Source organism: Triturus cristatus, chromosome 10 (assembly GCF_964204655.1).
Source record: "Triturus cristatus chromosome 10, aTriCri1.1, whole genome shotgun sequence".
Taxonomy (NCBI): domain Eukaryota; kingdom Metazoa; phylum Chordata; class Amphibia; order Caudata; family Salamandridae; genus Triturus; species Triturus cristatus.
The window spans coordinates 323044613-323062842 of NC_140593.1; the positions used below are offsets into that span (position 1 = coordinate 323044613).

An 18230-nucleotide genomic window follows, 5' to 3' on the forward strand; every position below is an offset into this window, starting at 1 on the left:
GCTCGAGCTGGCACCCTGCCGCTGCCAAAAAAGGGTGGAGATGCACTCCGCTTTGGGAGGTTGCTAAGCAACCTTCCGGGTGGGGCTGCAGACAGGATTCTCCGAGTCAGCTTCTTTGCGTAGACATCCACCACGCTCACCACATCGGCCATAATGAGCAGGGGGGGAGGGCTTCTTCCTCCTCAGCTCTCCACTCCTGCCCATCTAGAAACATGTTGCCAGTGCCGTCCTGCACATGCTGCTGGCACCCAAGAGCGCTCTTCTCGCGGTTTGCCCCAAAGCAAGGGGAAAAAGGCAGCACTTTACTAGAGCTTTCTGTCAGTCACCAAAGTGCTCCCCATGGGCCATTTTCCAATGCGTAGGGCAGGCTACCCAGCCCTGTGAGATCACTGGGGGCACAAAGGCAGGAAGCAGGCGACAGGGCAGCACTCAGAGTAAAGTCATAGTGGTGGTTTCTCCTGGTAGATAAAAATTATCTTCTCTGGTGCAGTCTGTAAAGCCAACAGCGGCTGGTTTCAAGTCTATGTGGTGTCTCTGAATCACACTGGGTGCAATGTGGAGCCCTTCTTGGCAGGGCAAAGGTCAGCAGGCATCAGGGCAGCACAACAAAGCAGGGCAGCGGTTCCTAGGAACAGTCAGCACAGCAAGATGGGGCAATCCTTTCAGCGCAGCAGACTTTACTCCAACAGAGCTTTTTCCAGGTCCCGTAGTGTACTCCAAAAGTGTGCTCCAAAAATGTGCGGTCAGAGCCCCTGTACTTATACTCTGAGGCCTGACTTCCAGAAGAGGGGAGAAGGTTCCGGCATGATCTGGTCAGTACCAGGAGTTTCCCTCCACCCTTGCACTGACTCCAGACATCAGTAAGGTGTACACAAGCCCTTTGTGTGAGGGCAGGACACCGCCTATATAACTGTTAAGTGTCAACGTCTCTCACTCTCCCAGCCCAGGAAGACCATTCAACATGCAGATGAAGCAGATGCAACGCTGTTACATCCAGCCCTCCCTGTGTGATGGCTGGCTGGGAAGTATGCACAAGCTGACCTGTCACTCTGGCCTAGACGCAGATTGGAGTCAGGCTGCAAAGCACATAAGAGTTATGAGCACAGAGAAATGCCCACTTTGTAAAAGTGGTAACTCTAAAATGGTAGTAAAACATCCACCAACACCAGTAAGTGTGATTTTTCACCACCATTCCAAACATACCAAACATGGCAGTGCTACTCCTTTCAGGGAATTACAAATGCAAACCTATGAGAGGAACAGGCCTCACAGCAGTGAGAAACCAAATAGGCTATTTGTCACTACCAGGACATGCCTCACAGCTAAGGCACATGCCCTACCTTTTACCTAGACAGAACCCTGCCCATAGGACTATCTAGGGCCTACCTTAGCGGTGACTTATATGTAGTAAAAGGGGAGGTGCAGATGTGGCAACCCTTTTAAATGCCTTGTCACTGTGACAGAAAACTCCGCAGGCCCTGCAGTGACGGAGGCCTGAGCCAGGTTTGAAAGACTACGTGTGTGGGCGGCGCAAGCAGCGCTGCAGGTCCACTTGTAATTTACGTTCCCTGGGTATATGGAATACTACTGTACAAGGGACTTACAGGTCAATTAAATATGCCAAACAGGTGTAACCAATTATATCAAGTTAACAAGAGGGAGCACATGCACTTTAGCACTGATTAGCAGTGGTAAAGTGCCCAGAGTCATAAAACCAATAAAATCAGGTCAGAACAAGCATTTGCAATGCAATAGGTCTCGCATTTACGCGAGTTTGAGCTATTGACATTGCAAATGATAATGCCTTTTCTTTTTGTTTTTAAAACATAAATAAAAGGCATTGTCATTTACAATGCCAATAGCTAAAAGTCGGCTAAATGCGAGACCTATTGCATTACAAATGCTTCTTTCCCTTGTTTCTTTCTCCTTGTTTCTTCCCCTAACCCCTCTGAAATGTTGTTGCCTCCCTCCCTCTGTGAGCCTCTGCACCAGGCCCTGCTGACTGTGGCTTATTTCTCTCTTTTCCAAGTATATTCCCCCCGTCTCTCTCACCCCTGTATAAGGTCGTTCTCTCCTGCCCCCTCACCCCCACCCTCCTGCCCCCGTAGGCCCAGCTGCCTGAGCCTTAATTCCTCTCCTCTGCCAGTATATTCCTTCCCTCCTGTATTGCGCTGTCTCCCCAACTGCAAGGTTTTTACCTCCATCTCTGAGTTTCTGTGCGTGAGTGCGTGGAGGGGGAGGGAGGGAATGATGGGGACTTGAGGGAGAGAGGAGCGGGAGGTGGCTCAGGGGGAGATGTGACACACGTGATGTGAAGGGTGTGTGGAGAGGGCACGGCGGTGAAGGGATCGCAAAACAAGGGCGAGATGTGGGGAGATGTGAAGGGGCAGGGTGTGTGAGGGAGCTAGTGTGAGATCTGTGACATGTAAGGGGGCAGGAGTGCGTGAGGGAGCTATTACGTTTTAAAAGTGTGGTTGCCATTAAATTGTGTGGCTTCATAGCTCTGAAAATGTATATATAACGAATACTCATTTAATTGACCTTGAAATGATGAAATTCCCAGTGTTGGACAAAAACGCCAGAAAAATAAAACCTGCCGAAATATGAAAATATTTGTATGGGAAAGGGTCAAATCTGTAGTGAGGATGGATAAGAGTCATCTTAATGTTTCTTTGACCAATGCGAAAAATAAAAGTACATAAAACTGTGCCCACTGTGTGTCTCATGGAGCCCTACAATTCTAGAACATAAGTCAATATATAACATGGGTCTCTGCTCCCTTGTAAACTGCTCTCTTTTGACACAATGTGTGCATGCGGATGTGAAGGCCCCCATCTTGGTCGCCCATCTCCTGTTCCCACACTTCGCTCAACAACTTTTTGGGGCTTTTGATAGGTTATGTGCACCCACAGTTTTCCTAGGAGAACCTTCGGGTTCATGCCCAACATACAGCGTGCCGTGTTAGTTAGAAGAGCTAGGGTGACTAGGGCTGGACAGATTCACTGCATATTCTTAACACACACACGCCAACCATTCAGGCTGTCCTAAACTCGGCGGAGCTAATGAAGAATATCCCAGTAGAGAGAGAGTAGTAGAGGCACTTCACACTGACGTTTTGTCATTTCCATAATGGTGAAAAGTAAACAGGCGTTATTAGTCCCCAACTTCTCCGACCTCGGGAGGGTGGAAGGTTGAGCTGGTTTGGCTGAAATTAGAACTCCTGTCCTGCCCTTCAGATCCCAACAAATGACAGCAGTTTAACTCACTGAGCCATCATTTCGGTTCACTGAAACCATTGATGAAAACGCTAACAACATAAAACACAAACGCTCTAAAGGAAAACAATATTTAAAAAAACAACCAGAAACCTGGGCCAACCCAAGCATACTAAATACGGTTACTTTCCTGTTTCGAGACAGTTTTCGTATCTGTGAAGCTACTGCTGTTAACATGTGGAAGCAGAGAATTAATGACATCATTTTGTTAGGACCCTCTATAACCAGATTGAATAAACAATTTTCAACAAAATATTGTAATGACTACTTTTGTTCTGTGGGCTTGCCCGCGCCTCTGTGCAGCGCTACGACGCCTCCTTGGTCTAGGGCCACGCTTTAAAAACATAAAAAGAAATAAAAAGATACTGTTTTCTGCTAGAAACAGGTTTCATCGACGCAAGAAAGGGCAGCGGACGTCGGTTTACAATGCAGCCTTTGTGGATAGGATGGTGAGACTGTAGGAGCTTGTGGTAGGGTGGCCACTCACTCGCACATGCCACGGCCGCGTCCGGCTCCAAACGCCCCCTACCCGCAGGCCCACGCAGGGTTAAACGGTCGCGTGCCTGCCCTCTGCTGCGTGACTGGGACCGCTGCTGGCCGGCAGGTTTAGGCCGGCCTCGGCGGGGGCCTGTAGTGCGCGCCTCGGCATCCTTTGTATATGCTTCCTCGGACTTTCAGCAGCGAGTCCTCCCCAGTTAAATGATTCACAGGATGCAAGCGGAACAGGCAAAACAGAGAAGGTGTCATCCGCAGGCGTGACAACGCGAATGCATCTCATGATTCACACAGGGTGCAAGTGGCACTATCAAAACAGACAAGGTGTCATCCGCAGGCGCGACAATGCGAAAGCATCTCACCATAGACAGCAAGCCTCCATTTTCTGCTACTGACATTGGTATAAATAAGTAAATCAATCAATAAAGCATCTCACCATAGACAGCAAGCCTCCATTTTCTGCTACTGACATTGGTATAAATAAGTAAATCAATCAATCAATCAATCATAAGGTTACGCCACAGAGTCATTACCTCTGGCAAGTGGTCTGCTTGACAAACAATTTTACCAAAAAAAGTGCAGCAAGCTGCTAATATCCCTACTGTGTCACGCCGTGGGTAAGCGATGCAATCCCACTGGGCGTGGCTTAAAGGAGACAGGGTGGCAACAAGCAATGATTGCCATGCCTTCAGTGCAATCATTGCACTGCCTTTAGCATAATTTGTGACGTCAAATGACGCGCACGAATCAAAGCTGAAGGCAGAGCTAGGACGAGGCTTCTGGAATCGCATGCGCTGCTTACGTCACACGAGACCTAAAAAATACAGGAGGAAGGCAAAAAGTTTGGGGATAAACCTGCAAAAAGGGCCAGGACCAACAGATAGTAAGGGAAAAAGGCAATTTATTTTTCTCAGTAACAGTGATCTCCTTCCATTAGCAAAGATAGCGAAATCTGGACAGACACCTCGGCCACTTTGTCAATAAAAGCATGACTTTTGTCGTTGCACCATGTTCCCTGCCAAATTAGTGATTTTGATCTGTGGAAGTCTTCACAGAGATATACTATGTTCTAACTTTTGATGCTGTTACGATATGCAAGACTGTTGGCAGCCATGTGGAATGCCGCAACGCTGAAGCAGAGGCTCAAGGGCAACCCAGACCCTGAGGGTTCCACCCAACTGGTGCTACCCCATCTGCACTGCACTACATCGCACTGGGCTGGACACTTCCCCTGCTTTTCTACTATTTCCTCGCTGTGCCGACCACCTAGTCAAGACAGCCATTCTCTCGGAGCATCTGGAGGCCCTGCTGCTGTTGCTGTGGAGGCAGGGGGTGGATCCCCTCCTGTGCCCCGCTCCTGTTTGGCCGCTCCTGCTTGGCCATCTACTCTTGCAACTCACCCCAGGTATCTTCACTAACACGCCTAGCCACCAGTGGACAAAGCGGTGACTGGGTGAGAACAGCGAGGGTTGAAGTGAAGAGCCTACAGAGTAAATGGTGCCCATGTCACCCGGACTATAGGGAGCTTGGGCTGGGACTGCTGTGGCTGGAACTAAGGGGGCAGTGAAACAAGTGGGAAACAAGCATCCTAGTTTGGCCTCCAGTAGGTCTACCGTGGTTAGAGGGGAGAAGGTGGTGAGTGGTGGAAGGGGCCACCCTAGGTTGTGGTGCAAATTGCTGCCCCACTTTCCCTTGCTTGTTGCTGCCAGCTGCCACCCTTCTCCAGACCCTGCAGTAGCTACTTCCATTTCACAATCCCTGGAAGGAGCTGTCCTAGTGGAAGGACTGCAGTGAACAGAGCATTGAGCTCTAAGAAAATGCCAAGAAAGCAGCACTACCGCCAGTGGCAACTTTGAGCAACTTACAGCTAGGAGTGGAAATCTCAGCAAAGTCAAGTACAAAAATAGCAGGACTGAATACCAATTGAGAATCAACACAAACAATCAGCGCGCTTGTGGCCCCCCTAGCTACTTTATCGGCACATGGTAGCTAACAGATGTTATGTGGCTGTGCTGCTTCCTGGGTCACAGGAATCAGGCAACTTGCTCCCCTGGCTGAACCCTACTCAGATAGGCAATTTTCTCTATTCCATCAGTGCGCTTATGCCCACTTCTGCCCCAACCCACTAACACAAGGATCCATACAGAGAGGGCATAGCGGCACTTCCCAGACTGACCCTTTGTATAGATCCTCAAGCAGCATGACAAGGGAGATGCAGCAAACCAGCAAGGTCCCTGCTTGCAGAAGTGGCCTCAACTTCGACAAGAAGCTAAGCCAACTCCACAATAGAAGGAGGCATCGCTTGCATCTCACCACCTCTCTTCGGTGGTCAGGCCCACACCTGGACCTGCCAGTAAAAGCAGAACAGAAGCAGGTCACAGCCTGCCTCACACCCCACTTGTTGTGACCATGCCTCCCTTTTTCGACACTAAAGGTCATAACAACATTCTCACGGACTTTGCATGGGCTAAAGTGGCAATGCGGCCACAGTTCGACCAATGTTCAGGTATCTGGCAATAGGCCCACAGACTCCAAGACACATGCAGTTAGGCATAGGGGAGGTCCAGCCAACTGGCACATGGAGGAAACAGGGCAGAGAGAATAGCTCTCCTGCACAAGCAACGGAAAGTGTAAGGTCTAAAGCAAAGCCCACACTTTGAGCCAATGAAGCTCCTTTTATAGACCTCCTAAGCCAATCAAAAGAAACAACGGGGAATCCGCCTCCCCGCATCATCAAGCCTGTTGTATGCTCAAAACAGCCAGAAATCTACACAAAACTCATTTTCCTACATGAAGCCAGAACAGCGCTTTTCTCAAGTAAGGAAAAGCTATGGGGCTGCAATCCTTCCTAAAAACTCCCCCTCCATCTTCATCATCCAGATACCAACATGAGAATAGCCTTGGGCCATTACTTGCCTGGGACTCTCAACCAACCACCTATTCCAACCTTTGATCAACAGCTAAGTGTCTTTGAAGAGTTCTCACAACACAGCAGCATGTAAAGCTGGAGACTGACTGGCATGTTGACCTTCCCAAGGATTATAGATCTTAAGCCCTACAGCCCACACGACCACTATGGAGAACTCAGTGGGAGCTTCAGCTGCATGCAATGAAGCAATGGAACCCAAGGCCCCCACTGGCCAAACATGGTCCCGTGGGGATGTCCAGTTGCCTCTACCATCGTAGGCAACCTTAACAACACTCCAAACTCATTTTCCCCATCTGACCACCTAGGAGCACTATTTATAGGACCCTCTGGAACCAAAGAAGAAGCGGAAGCAAAGGACACCATGGCACTCTCTTACCTAAAGACAGCAGAATGGGAAGAAATACCAGTAACCTACTCGCAGTTGAACAACCACTTTGGTCCCCCCGGTAACTAAGTCTCCAACACAGCCCTGAAGGCAACAAATCCTATGTAAGAAGGGAACAACATCCATTTTTAAATAACGTATGGGAGACTCTCTTGAACACGGCACAGCTATCTCGCAATTGAATAAGATGGATATCCAGCTCACACTTTTAAATACCCTGGTCATCTACATAGCTGGGATTGAGGGCAAACTAGGGGATCGGAACTTCGTGATCAAATGGGTCAAGGCCGACTTTTCATTCTCCCAAATTACCTATCTGTGCACTAATATAACTGAAAAATTGGTTCCAACTTTTATTGCCATAGGGCTTAAATAAATTTTGATGGGCGCCCACTGAATCCTGGAACCTCCTGAAACTGTCACATCTCTACGCCATCCCACAGTTCCCTCCTTTAATTTCATGTGAAAGTCACCTATCAGTACGCTGCAGCATTCATATAACATTGTCATTGCTCTCTGATCCCACAAGGTTTACACTAAGTACAGTCAGATAGCAATAACAATATTGTTTCAATGGTAACGTACTGACTTCTTGTTACCGCAGTTGTTTTCTATGAAAAGATTTCATGAACAGATTATTTGTATTCACATTTGCATCCTGGGAATTATGTACCACAATGGTGTGGATCCTTAATACCAATGGTACTGCATATCTAAGCCATATCATTGTGGGTTCCAGTCTAAAAAGGATGGGATTATTGATGGTAACATCAAACTTTAAAATATAATTTACTTTAATATTGTAGCTGTTAATATCATTTTTAGGAACTGATGTTAATATATATATTTTTTTATTGTATTTAACTGTTTGTTGTATTTTGTTATAGTATGTTATGTTATGTTATGTCATGTTATGTTGTTATGTTATGTTAAAATAAATGTATTAAGCACATGTACACCATGAAGTTTCTTGGTGCTAAGGCAAACGAACGGAAAATGATGCGAATTCCTAACACCAGGAGTTAGAGAGGTTGCTGGGCATACCTGCCCAGCCAGGTCTTAAGTTCTTTCATGAACCACAAGAAATCAGTGAGAAAAGAGGAGAGGCAGAGAGTTTCAAATTATTAGGACATGGTCAGAGAAGCAGGCACCATCCATCCATTTCCTATTGTAATTTGGAAAAGTCAGTAGATCTGACAATGTGGAGCGAAGCACCCAAATAGGATTAGGAATTATGGCCCTCACCCAGTAGAGCCTTAAAGGTGATGCAACAAACATTAAATATTATTCTTCGTTCCATTGGGAGCCAGCGGATGTCCTTTAATAGGGGCCTGATATGACAAGTTGTAGGGAGTAAATTTGTAAGTTTAATATTTTTAAGGTTTCTGAGCTTTAAAGGGTTTTTTGGGTGGGCAGTGCTTTAAATCGATTTCGGAAGTATTTTAAGGAATATTTCGAAGTTTTCATTCATGATGAAAATATTTCATTTTTTACAAATTAATTAATTTATGTTTCATAGTACTTTTTAGGTTGTTGGGTTTATATGGGCTATGGGTAGGTAGCTTTTAAACAAATTTTATAAGTATTATTTGTAAGTACTTAAAATGCTTAATTTACTGATTTTTTGAACTTATATAAAATTATATAAATATTTTAATATCTTTTTTACATTTAAATTGTATGGGGGTTTTGAGTGGGGGTTTATTAATATATGAATAATTAACTATCTATTTTATTTTGCATTGTAAATTTTAATTTTATTTAATACTTTAAAATGTTTTTAATATTTTTGCAAGATGTTTTGTTTTTTATTGTGTTTGAATGATTTGTAAATGTTTAATTTTTAAATTATAGTATGACATTTCAGCTTTTTTTTACTTTTTACATTTTTTTGTTAAATCATTTTGAAAAATAGAAATGTTCAGGTTTTTTATTTGTCAATGTTAATTCATACTTTATTGATATAAATACAATTAGTTTTTGTATTTGTGATAAAATTATAGGTTTAGTATGTTTTTAATTATATATTTTTCATATTTTGTTAGTTAATATTGGTTTGCCATTGTATTTCTCTGAAAATAATGGTTATTTCTAATGGTATTTTTGAATTGTATTTCTTAAATATTTTATAATGTATATTTTATGTACCCATTTTTGCATTTCCTCTAATCTTTGCTAGCTTGGAATAGGAATAGTAGAAGTGATCCTTCCAAAGTCCAACACTTTGTCCAATTTTGTAAGTGGAACATGTAAATCTGACTTCTCCAAAAACCCACACATTCCCCACTTTTGTTGTTTGAAGTAGCAGTTGCAAATCTGACCTTCCAAAGTCCAACACTTTCAGAAATTGTTAAATTTGGAGTGGGATTACGTAAATATGTATGCATAGTTCAGCACATTTGATACTGTTGCTTAGGTTGGAGTAGGAACAATTAATTTAGCCTCTCCACAGTCTAATACTTTCTTTACTGTTGCTTAAGTTGAAGTGGGGATTTTAAATCTGACCTCTCCAAAAACCCACCACTTTCCTTAATGTTGCTTAGGTTAGGGTGGGAATAGGGAATCTGAACCCTTCAAACACAGACACATTCTCTACTTTTGAGTAGGTTTTTTATTTATTTATTTATGTAAGTGTTTTATAGAGCGCAAACTTGACCCCTTAGGGTATCAGAGCGCTTTACAGGAGAGCAAAGCAATATACAGACAGACTTAGAATTAACCAGTAACAGATCGAATAGTAAGGGGCAGGGTGCCGAGTACAGAAGGGAAAGAAGGGCACGTATTTACAGTTTACAAACCAATTACTCAAGACGAGATAACATATTTACAGATTACGTTTACAATTATTCAAGACCAGGCCCCAAGTTTCAGATGGGGTGACTAGGTAGTCCGAAGGGAGGCAATGGACAGCCATAGATCAGGGCCATAGTGGTGGTTGAGGCAAAATTTAAACGAGGTTTTGGCATCCTTTTTTAAGCGAGTCAGAGAGGGGATTCTTCTGATGTCGGGTGGGAGAGAGTTCCATATTCTTGGAACAGCCCCAGAGAAGGCCCGATTGTAAGGTTTTTTTTCTAAAGCTTGCAGGTTGGAACAAGAGATCTCTGGCAGATCGGGAGTTTCTGATTCCTCCGGACATCACAAGTTTCTGTGCCAGATATGCGGGGGAGTTAGAGTATAAAGCTTGTGCGTGATGCATGCAAGCTTGCGCTGTATTCTAGCCTCCAGGAGAAGCCAGTTGAGAGCCTTCAGGTGTGGGCAAATATGATCATATTTCCTTGTGCCGGTAAGTAGTCTGGCGGCCGCATTGAGGCATGCTTTAAGAGGTGCCAGGGAGATCTTAGGTAAACCCGAGAGGGTAGAGCAGCCATATTCCAGTCTAGAGATGACAAGTGCTTGGACTGTCATACTTAGGTCGAGAGTATCGAGGAAGGGTTTCAATTTCCTAAGGTAGCTCAGGTGGAATCTGGCTGTTTTGGCCATCAAATTGATGTGGTCCCGCATGTTCAGGTTGCTGTCGAGGGTAATTCCCAGGGATTTGGCCGAGTCCACAATGTTCGGTGGGCAATTTAAGGCTGTGATAGCCTTAATCCATGATTGAATCTCAAGGTTGGTATTGGGAGGGGAGACCAGGAGAAATTCTGTTTTCTTTGCATTCAGTTTGAGTTGATTGGATGTGAGCCATTGGACGGTGAGTTTCAGGGCTTCGTTCAGGGAGAGAATCTCTTCGAGAGATGAGGTTTTGATGTAGATCTGAGTGTCATCAGCATACATATGATAGGAGATATTAGCAGCGGGTAATACTTCGGTAAGCAGTTCTAGGTAAAGGTTGAAAAGGGTGGGGGACAGGGTTGATCCTTGAGGGACTCCAACCGTGACCGGGGATGGTGACGATAGGTTGCTGTTGATTAGGAATCTCTGTGACCGGTTTTGGAGGAAGGACCTAAACCATTCTAGAACAGTGCCGTCCAATCCAATCCTGAGTTTGAGGCGTTCGTGTAGTTTTTCATGGTTGACCGTGTCGAAGGCCGAGGATAGGTCCAGGAGAATTAGGAGACAAGTTTTGCCTTGGTCAAGGACTTGAAGGGCATCATCCACGATGTGGAGCATGGTGGTTTTGGTGCTGTGTCCTGGTCTAAATCTGGATTGGAAGTCATCGAGCAGGTGGAAGTTGTTGACGTGTTGACTTAGCTGCTGTTGCACACATTTCTCCAGCACTTTGGCTAAGAGGGAGATGTTGGAGATGGGTCTGAAGTTGTCGGGGGAGGCTGGATCCAGCGACGGCTTTATCAGAATGGGGAGGACTTGGCCGACTTTTAGAGAGTCAGGCATTGTTCCCTGCTGGAGGGAGGCGTTGGTTATTGTAGTCCAGCTAGGAATAATGGATTGGGCGAGGGCAGCTAGGCAGTTGGAAGGGAGTGGGTCATTAAAATGGTTGTTCGGGTTTAAGGTAGATAGGATTTTAGAGATGGAGTCTTCGTTATAGTCTTTGAAGACAGACCAGTGAGCATGATGTTTGGGAAGAGCCTGTGGGTGCGTCGTGGTGGGAGGAGGCGGGTCGGGAAGGGGTTGAGGGTGTGTGATGGAGCTGAGTTTGTTTCCGAGGACTGAGATTTTGTCAGCGAAGAAAGAGGAGAATTCCTCTGAGGATATAATAGACTTGGGGGTTTCTTTCGATGTTGTGCCAGTTTATTAGATTGGTGTTTGACCAGTTCAAAGAGCTTGTGGGGTCTGTTCTTGGCTTTCTCTAGTTCAGTTCTGAAGAAGTCTTTTTTTTAATTGAGTATGTTCCTGTTGTAGACATTTCTGGCCTGGTGGAGGAGTTTTAGATGCGGCAGAGGAATGCTGCCTCCAGGATCTTTCAGCTTGCCGGAGGGCTCTCCTCTCATTATTAAGGGATCTCGTGAACCAGGGGTTTCTGTCTTTGATTTGGGTTCTTTTCAGGTTTAGTGGGGCTTGATCATTGTTGACACTCACAGACATCTAACATTCCATCCATCCAACATTCCACGCAACACTCATTCTGGCTGAGCAGCTGATAAACACAAGTTACAACAATCATCCAGGATGTTCGATATAGTCACAGAGTAGTGATCATTGAGGACACTGACTGTTGTGATATGCAAAGGGGGGGTCGGATTTGCAGCGAGCCTCAAGTTCACTACGGTCCAGGTTCTTGGTGTCTCTGATCCAGCGTTTACGAATCGACGGTTGCGGTGCTCTTGTCTTGTGGGTGCCAGGTAGATGGAAGGTGATGGCATGATGGTCAGACCAGTCGCATGGGTCAATAGAGGTAAGCTTGACTGTTGATTCTTTGGAGATGGTCCAGTCAAGAGTGGCCCCTTTTTAATGAGTTGGAAGTGAGCAGGCTTGGGTCACGGCTTGATCAGCCAGGAGGTCTTTGATTGCATTGACATGTGAATCCTTGGGATCGTTCCAGTGCAAGTTAATATCACCTAGGAAAATATCTTTGGCATTGGTGGGAATCTTAGCTGTGATGATTTCCATGAGGTGGTCGGTGAAGGAGTCGTTCATGCCTGGGGGGTGGTAAAAGATATGCAGGTTGCACAGTTGGGTGGAGTTGCTGCAAATAGCGAGGGTGAGGTATACGCAGGATTCGGTGGTATCAGCCAAAAGTTCTGTGACAAGAAGGTTAGAGCGGTAGATGCAGGCGATGCCTCCTCTTTTCTTGTTAGATTGTCTGTCCAGCCTTGCGATGTTGTAGTTAGGAGGGACTGGAAGGTCCAGGCATGGAAATGAGGATTCATTGAGCCATGATTCTGTTAGGATTGCTAAGTCAGAGTTTTTGCAAAGGATGAGGTCAGCAATATCTGCGGTGTGCTTAGCTGCCGATTGGCAATTGATTAACAGACCAGACAGAGAAGATTTGGACAGAGTTCAGGAGTCTGGGTGGACAGGTGAACAGGTGCTAGATTACTCTTGACCACAGTTCTGTTGCGGAGGGTAGCTGGCCTGTTGGGGTTTATAGTGACCGTGCGGATGGCATGTTCGGCATTTACGTCGAAAGGATAAGGGGTAGCTGGGGTAGAGTTGCAGTCTCTGAGGATGGCAAGGATTTCCATTTCAGTGAGGTCTAGTGGACTTGGAGTGGCAAGGGTAGAGTTGTAGGAGAGGACAAGAGCAAGGGTTTCTTCCTCTGAGAAGTGGCATGGTTGCTTACGGGGGCGAAGATGTCTCAAGGCTAGCGGAAGCTCTGTCAAATGCAGGGGGTGGAGTTTGGCAGGTGCATGAGGTTGGCGAGGGAGAGTTCAGCGAGGTGAAGGAGGTTCATTAGTTCCAAGATGGAAATATGAATGCTCTGGGTTAGTTTGGCAGCTCTGGAGTACAGGGAAACCATGTCCCTATCAGGTGGAGGCACTATCGGGCGGGGGGGCAGTGGTTCGGGAGTCATTCTGTTGGCATGTATAGGTGACAGAGAGGAAGGACTAGTACGGTCTGCGTTGTAGGTCGTTGGATCTATGCTGAAGCCCCTTTGCGGGTTGGGTTGAGGGCTAGAAGGGCGAGCACAACCTGTATCGTAGGTCTGTGGGGGTGTACCGGTGGCATAGTTTACTTGGGGGGCTAGTAGGGAGGGGACTAAAGGTTTGGGGTTGATTCTGTTGGCAAGGCCGTGCACCGTGCTGGAGTGGTTAGGGGGTCTGTGTTGGAAGAACTTAGAGGGGTTTGGGAGTGGCTAGCTACGCTGGATAGGCTGGACGAGGACTCATCGGAGCGGGAGTTGGTTACGCTGCCAGTGTCGTGCACGTGGTTTCTGAGGAGGGTAAAAAGGTCTGCAAATTTATCCAGGTTTTTGGTTGAGGCTTGGATCAAGACAATGCCATTTTTGTCAAGAGTGATGGTGAGGTCAGCTCGCAGGGTTGGAGAGGGTGCTATTGTTAGCTTAGTGCCGTATGGAATGTTCTTTGTTGCTCGTACATTGAGGAGGTGGAAAAAGGTTTTGCGCCAGGCAGAGGTTCTTCTAGAGTAGAAAATGAGGTCATTAATGACTGTGCCGTTGTCCGCGCTGTAACGTAGGTCAGAGATCAGTGTCTCAGGGTGCCTTTTCAGGGTGGAGTGCTTGAAGGATTTTGCGTCGGTTTTGGAGAGGTTGGGGGTAGACTAGAGTGTAAGAGTTTACCCCCGTAGCGGATAGGCCAGGACTTGCCATGCTGGCTCGGGTGGGCTACTCAAGGACCAATAGGGACAGTTATGCAGCAGAGTTGGCTGCTCACCGTGTGGGAACCAGAATTGTAATGTGTCAGTATCATGGGAGAGCGGACTATTAATGTAAGAGCCTGGTTGGTAGCTCTCGAAAGAATATCTAGCGAGGATGAGGATAATTGGTTGGCAGTTCTCGAGGAATAACTAGTGAGGGTGAGGATAATCAGGTTGTCTTAGGAGTTCCGCCATTTTGAAGTCAGGCAATGGAAGGTGATTGTAGTGTCTTCATACTGTCGCCATTTTAGGGTCAGGCGATGAACAGTCTGCCAGATATATGGCTACTGTAGAGACAACGACAATAAATCACGACTCTGATGGTTATGAGCAGTATAGATTTCCAAAAACGCTACCTGCTCATCTTGAATGATGATCTCATGAGCAAATCAGGGAAGAACAATGATCCCCATTTTTACCGTGGTGCCGCCATTTTAGGTCCAGGCAGCCATCGCGCAATAACCTGGTGCCGTCGCATTTCAAACTCACAGAGTTGGACTCACAGAGGTAGAGGGGCAGGGCTCCCCAGTCAGCTTCACGTAGTTCTTGGGACCTGATGGCAATGGCGCCGTTGTGCGCAGCGAACAGCAGTGCCCAGAGAACACAGCAGGGGCCGATCTCAGGCCCGGTGTAGATCGCAGGGATCAGGCATCAGGCAGTTCCCGGGATAAGGGACGAAGGCAGCAGGGCAACCTCCAGATTGGCAAGCCTCCAGATTGAGCCTGATGGCCCTGATGGTTGAATTGGGAATAGTAAATCTGACCCCTCCATAACCATAATCTTGTTAAGTTTGGGGTTCAAATAGTAAGTCTAATGTCTGCAAAGTCAAACACTTTCCATACTGTTGCCTAGGTTTGGAGTTGGAATAGTAAACATGGTCCACTCCAAAGTCCAACACTTTCCCTAATATATATATATTTTTTCATAGTTATTATATAGCTTGAACTTGACCCAAAGGTATCAGGTATCACAGCACTTTACATGAGCACTAGTTGCGTTATACAGACTGACACATTCATTTTTGTTAGGCACGGGGAGATTAAGTGATTTGCCCAGAATCACAGGATATTGTCGAGACTCGAACTCGGCTCCCCAGATTTGAGATCGGCCGCCGTAGCCGTTAGGCTTCATCCTCTCTTATATATTGCATACATTGGAGTGGGAATAGTAAATCTGACCCTCCAAAAACCACTCTTCACATTCGTTATGCTTGGAGGGGGAACAGTAAATCTGACCCTCCCACAATTCAAAACTTTTGCTACTGTTGCTTAGGTTGGAGTGGGAATAATGCATCAGATCCCTTCAAAGTCCAACATGTTTCCTATTTTGCGTAGGTTGGAGTGGCCATACTAAATCTGGCCACCAGAGTTCAACACTTTTCTCAATGTTACTAGGTTTTGAGTTGTATTAGTAATCTTTACCCCTCACCCCCAAAATATATGCATTTTCACAAATGTTAGTTGATAAGTAATAAAATTAATTATTATCCTTAATTTTTTTACTTAGTTCAAGATATTAATTTGATACAGGCACACGTTTTGATAGTGAATAATGCAGAATTAGGTTGAAAGAAACAACATTTACACAATTATACTCACTTATGTATAATGATACTCGGATTGACAGTCACAACGTTTGTTTTATTTCCAACATCTTCATAAAAATGCCCGTTGATAGGTGGCAGATTGCACCTAGAGTTTAGAAACAACAGTTACATATGTAAAAAAGATACACCATTCACTTGCAAAAAAACATCAATTTTGCTTGCCATGTCAGCAATCTTAACTTTCAGAAACAGAATGATCACAGAATTTCAAGCACCAGCTACCCTTAAAACTATATATGTGGTAATGTTCAGGGCTGGAGTGGGAAAACAAACCAGCCCTGGACCAGCCTGGGGGGGAAGGAGGTGCTAGTGAGAAGCACTGCTGTCAACCGCTTTAGTACGGCTGCTTTTGTTACAGGGGGCCGATATAACAGCACTGCTGCAAAATGGCCCCCAGTAACAAAACCGGCCGTTACTGCTCGAAAATGGTCTCCCACACTTCTGGCCCAACGGGAAAATGCCCAGTGCCTGCTACAACCAGTCCGGCATTGGTAATGTTTCAAGAATGTGAAAATGTATTTGCGAACTTCACATTGTTTCCTTCTGCCGTTTCATTTCCTTACTTGTTATAATATTGTGATTCAAATTGTCGTACTTTAATATTCGGGACCGCGTAGGGGACAGGGCCCTACCCCTGTCTATCTTGGTGTTAGCAAACCGCAAATGGTAAATGCGGCATGTACGAGTGCTTTATATACCGTTTTAGCTATGAATGCACTGTGTACACGTTATTCTGCTTCACTACGCGGGTTCCATTTTGGAAGCAGTGGCCATCTTGTCATTGCCCTCACATAGGCTATAATGGAGTAAATACGGGCCTCACAGTACATGGGCTTCTCCTCTGACTTCTCTGTGACCTGGGCAGCTGGCTCTGCTGCCCCAGGTCAAACCGGTCTCACGAGCTCCCCTTCCTCCGTCCACCTGTGATTAGCATCAGGGCTTGACCCGTCATAAAACCCTTTCATTCTATACAATCCCCCGGCTAATCTCTTCCACACCTGCTTGTTCCTGCTTTATGACTTGTTTCCCAAAACAGGAGATGCTCATGTTTATTGGGGGGTCTGTTTACATCTGATGTGGGATCTGAACCTTACTGTGTAAATCATTGTGGGCTGGCCGAACTGGAATGTGGGATGGTCATCATGACTCTGCCTTTTCTTTGTAATGTACACTTGTATATTGCCGTATCATAAAACCTAGGAATGTATGCTTGAGGCCAGAAAAGGCCTATTTAAAGTGAAGTCCGTTTCCATGATTTGCAGCAGTCTCCTGAGAACATACACGCTGTTGTACTTCTAGGATACCTGTCATTGGTCTGCAGCCAATAAACGAATCTTTGACTTCACCCAGAAGACTCTGTGTTTCTGTAGGTCTGGAACAGGGTGAACCCAGAAGTCATAGGGTGTGTGCCCCTGCACCGCTGGGTCTAAAATACCCAGTACTTCAGTTTGGCGCCCAACTCGGGACGATTTCAGCGGTACCAGTCCAAGCCAGAGGTTCGTGAGGAGCTTCGTGTGGAAATTCCGGAGGAAGGCCGCCACTTTATCGACCCCTGCATGTCGACGTGGTCCGAAAGTCTTTTCTGCGAGGTTCTCCGCGTCCCGACGGCTACGAAGGACTGCTGCCCTGATTAATCGACCTGTTTTGGACCCTTGACGAATTTGAGAGAGCGAAACAATCGAGAGAGTCTTCTGGTGACGCCATCGATCAGCAATATTCAGTTAAGTATAAGTGGAGCGTCTCCCATTTGTTTTTGGTATCCTTCGGGATCGTTTGATTTGGTAATTTGGTACTTTGGAGTTTGCAAACGCCAAAACCAGAGGACTCGTGTATTCACGAGAATATCGTAATCGATAATCCTTTGACGTTTGGATCTAGACTAGTGAGCAAAGATGCCTGGTTCTGGACTATTTGGTAGATTATTCTGTTTGGGTCGTGGAAAAGATTTCCAGCTAGAGGAATCATGTCCGGTTCCTCCGGTTGGAACTCCAACTTATGAGCTCTATGTAAAACATGGCGTAGGCCCCATTGCATATAACGAAGTATGGATCCACTACACCAGGAAAGATGGTGTTTTAAAATGGCCCCAAAATGGTAGTTTTGATACCGATATTTTAGATAATTTGGAAATTAAATTGTTTAAGAAGAAAGCCCGGCCGGCGATGTTTGACTCTTTCCGCTTATGGCGAAAGGAAGCCAAACAAAAGGAAATTAAGCTAGCGAAAAAGAATAAGAGAGAGAAAGGTATGACAGTAATGCAAGCAGCTGTACAATTTAAAGACAATGAAGAGGAGCAAATGGGTGAGCAATTGCATAGGCAGCGCAAGT

General features: G+C 45.8%; 1 protein-coding gene across 1 annotated transcript in view; it reads right to left on the minus strand.

Moving 5' to 3' along the window:
• Window positions 1-18230, minus strand: part of ST8SIA6 (ST8 alpha-N-acetyl-neuraminide alpha-2,8-sialyltransferase 6) — a 375988-nt gene that overhangs the window by 7939 nt on the left and 349819 nt on the right. The window contains exon 7 of the mRNA XM_085631516.1: window positions 15895-15987. Within this exon, the coding sequence (XP_085487642.1) occupies window positions 15895-15987 (93 nt within the window). The remainder of the gene's footprint in view (window positions 1-15894; window positions 15988-18230) is intronic.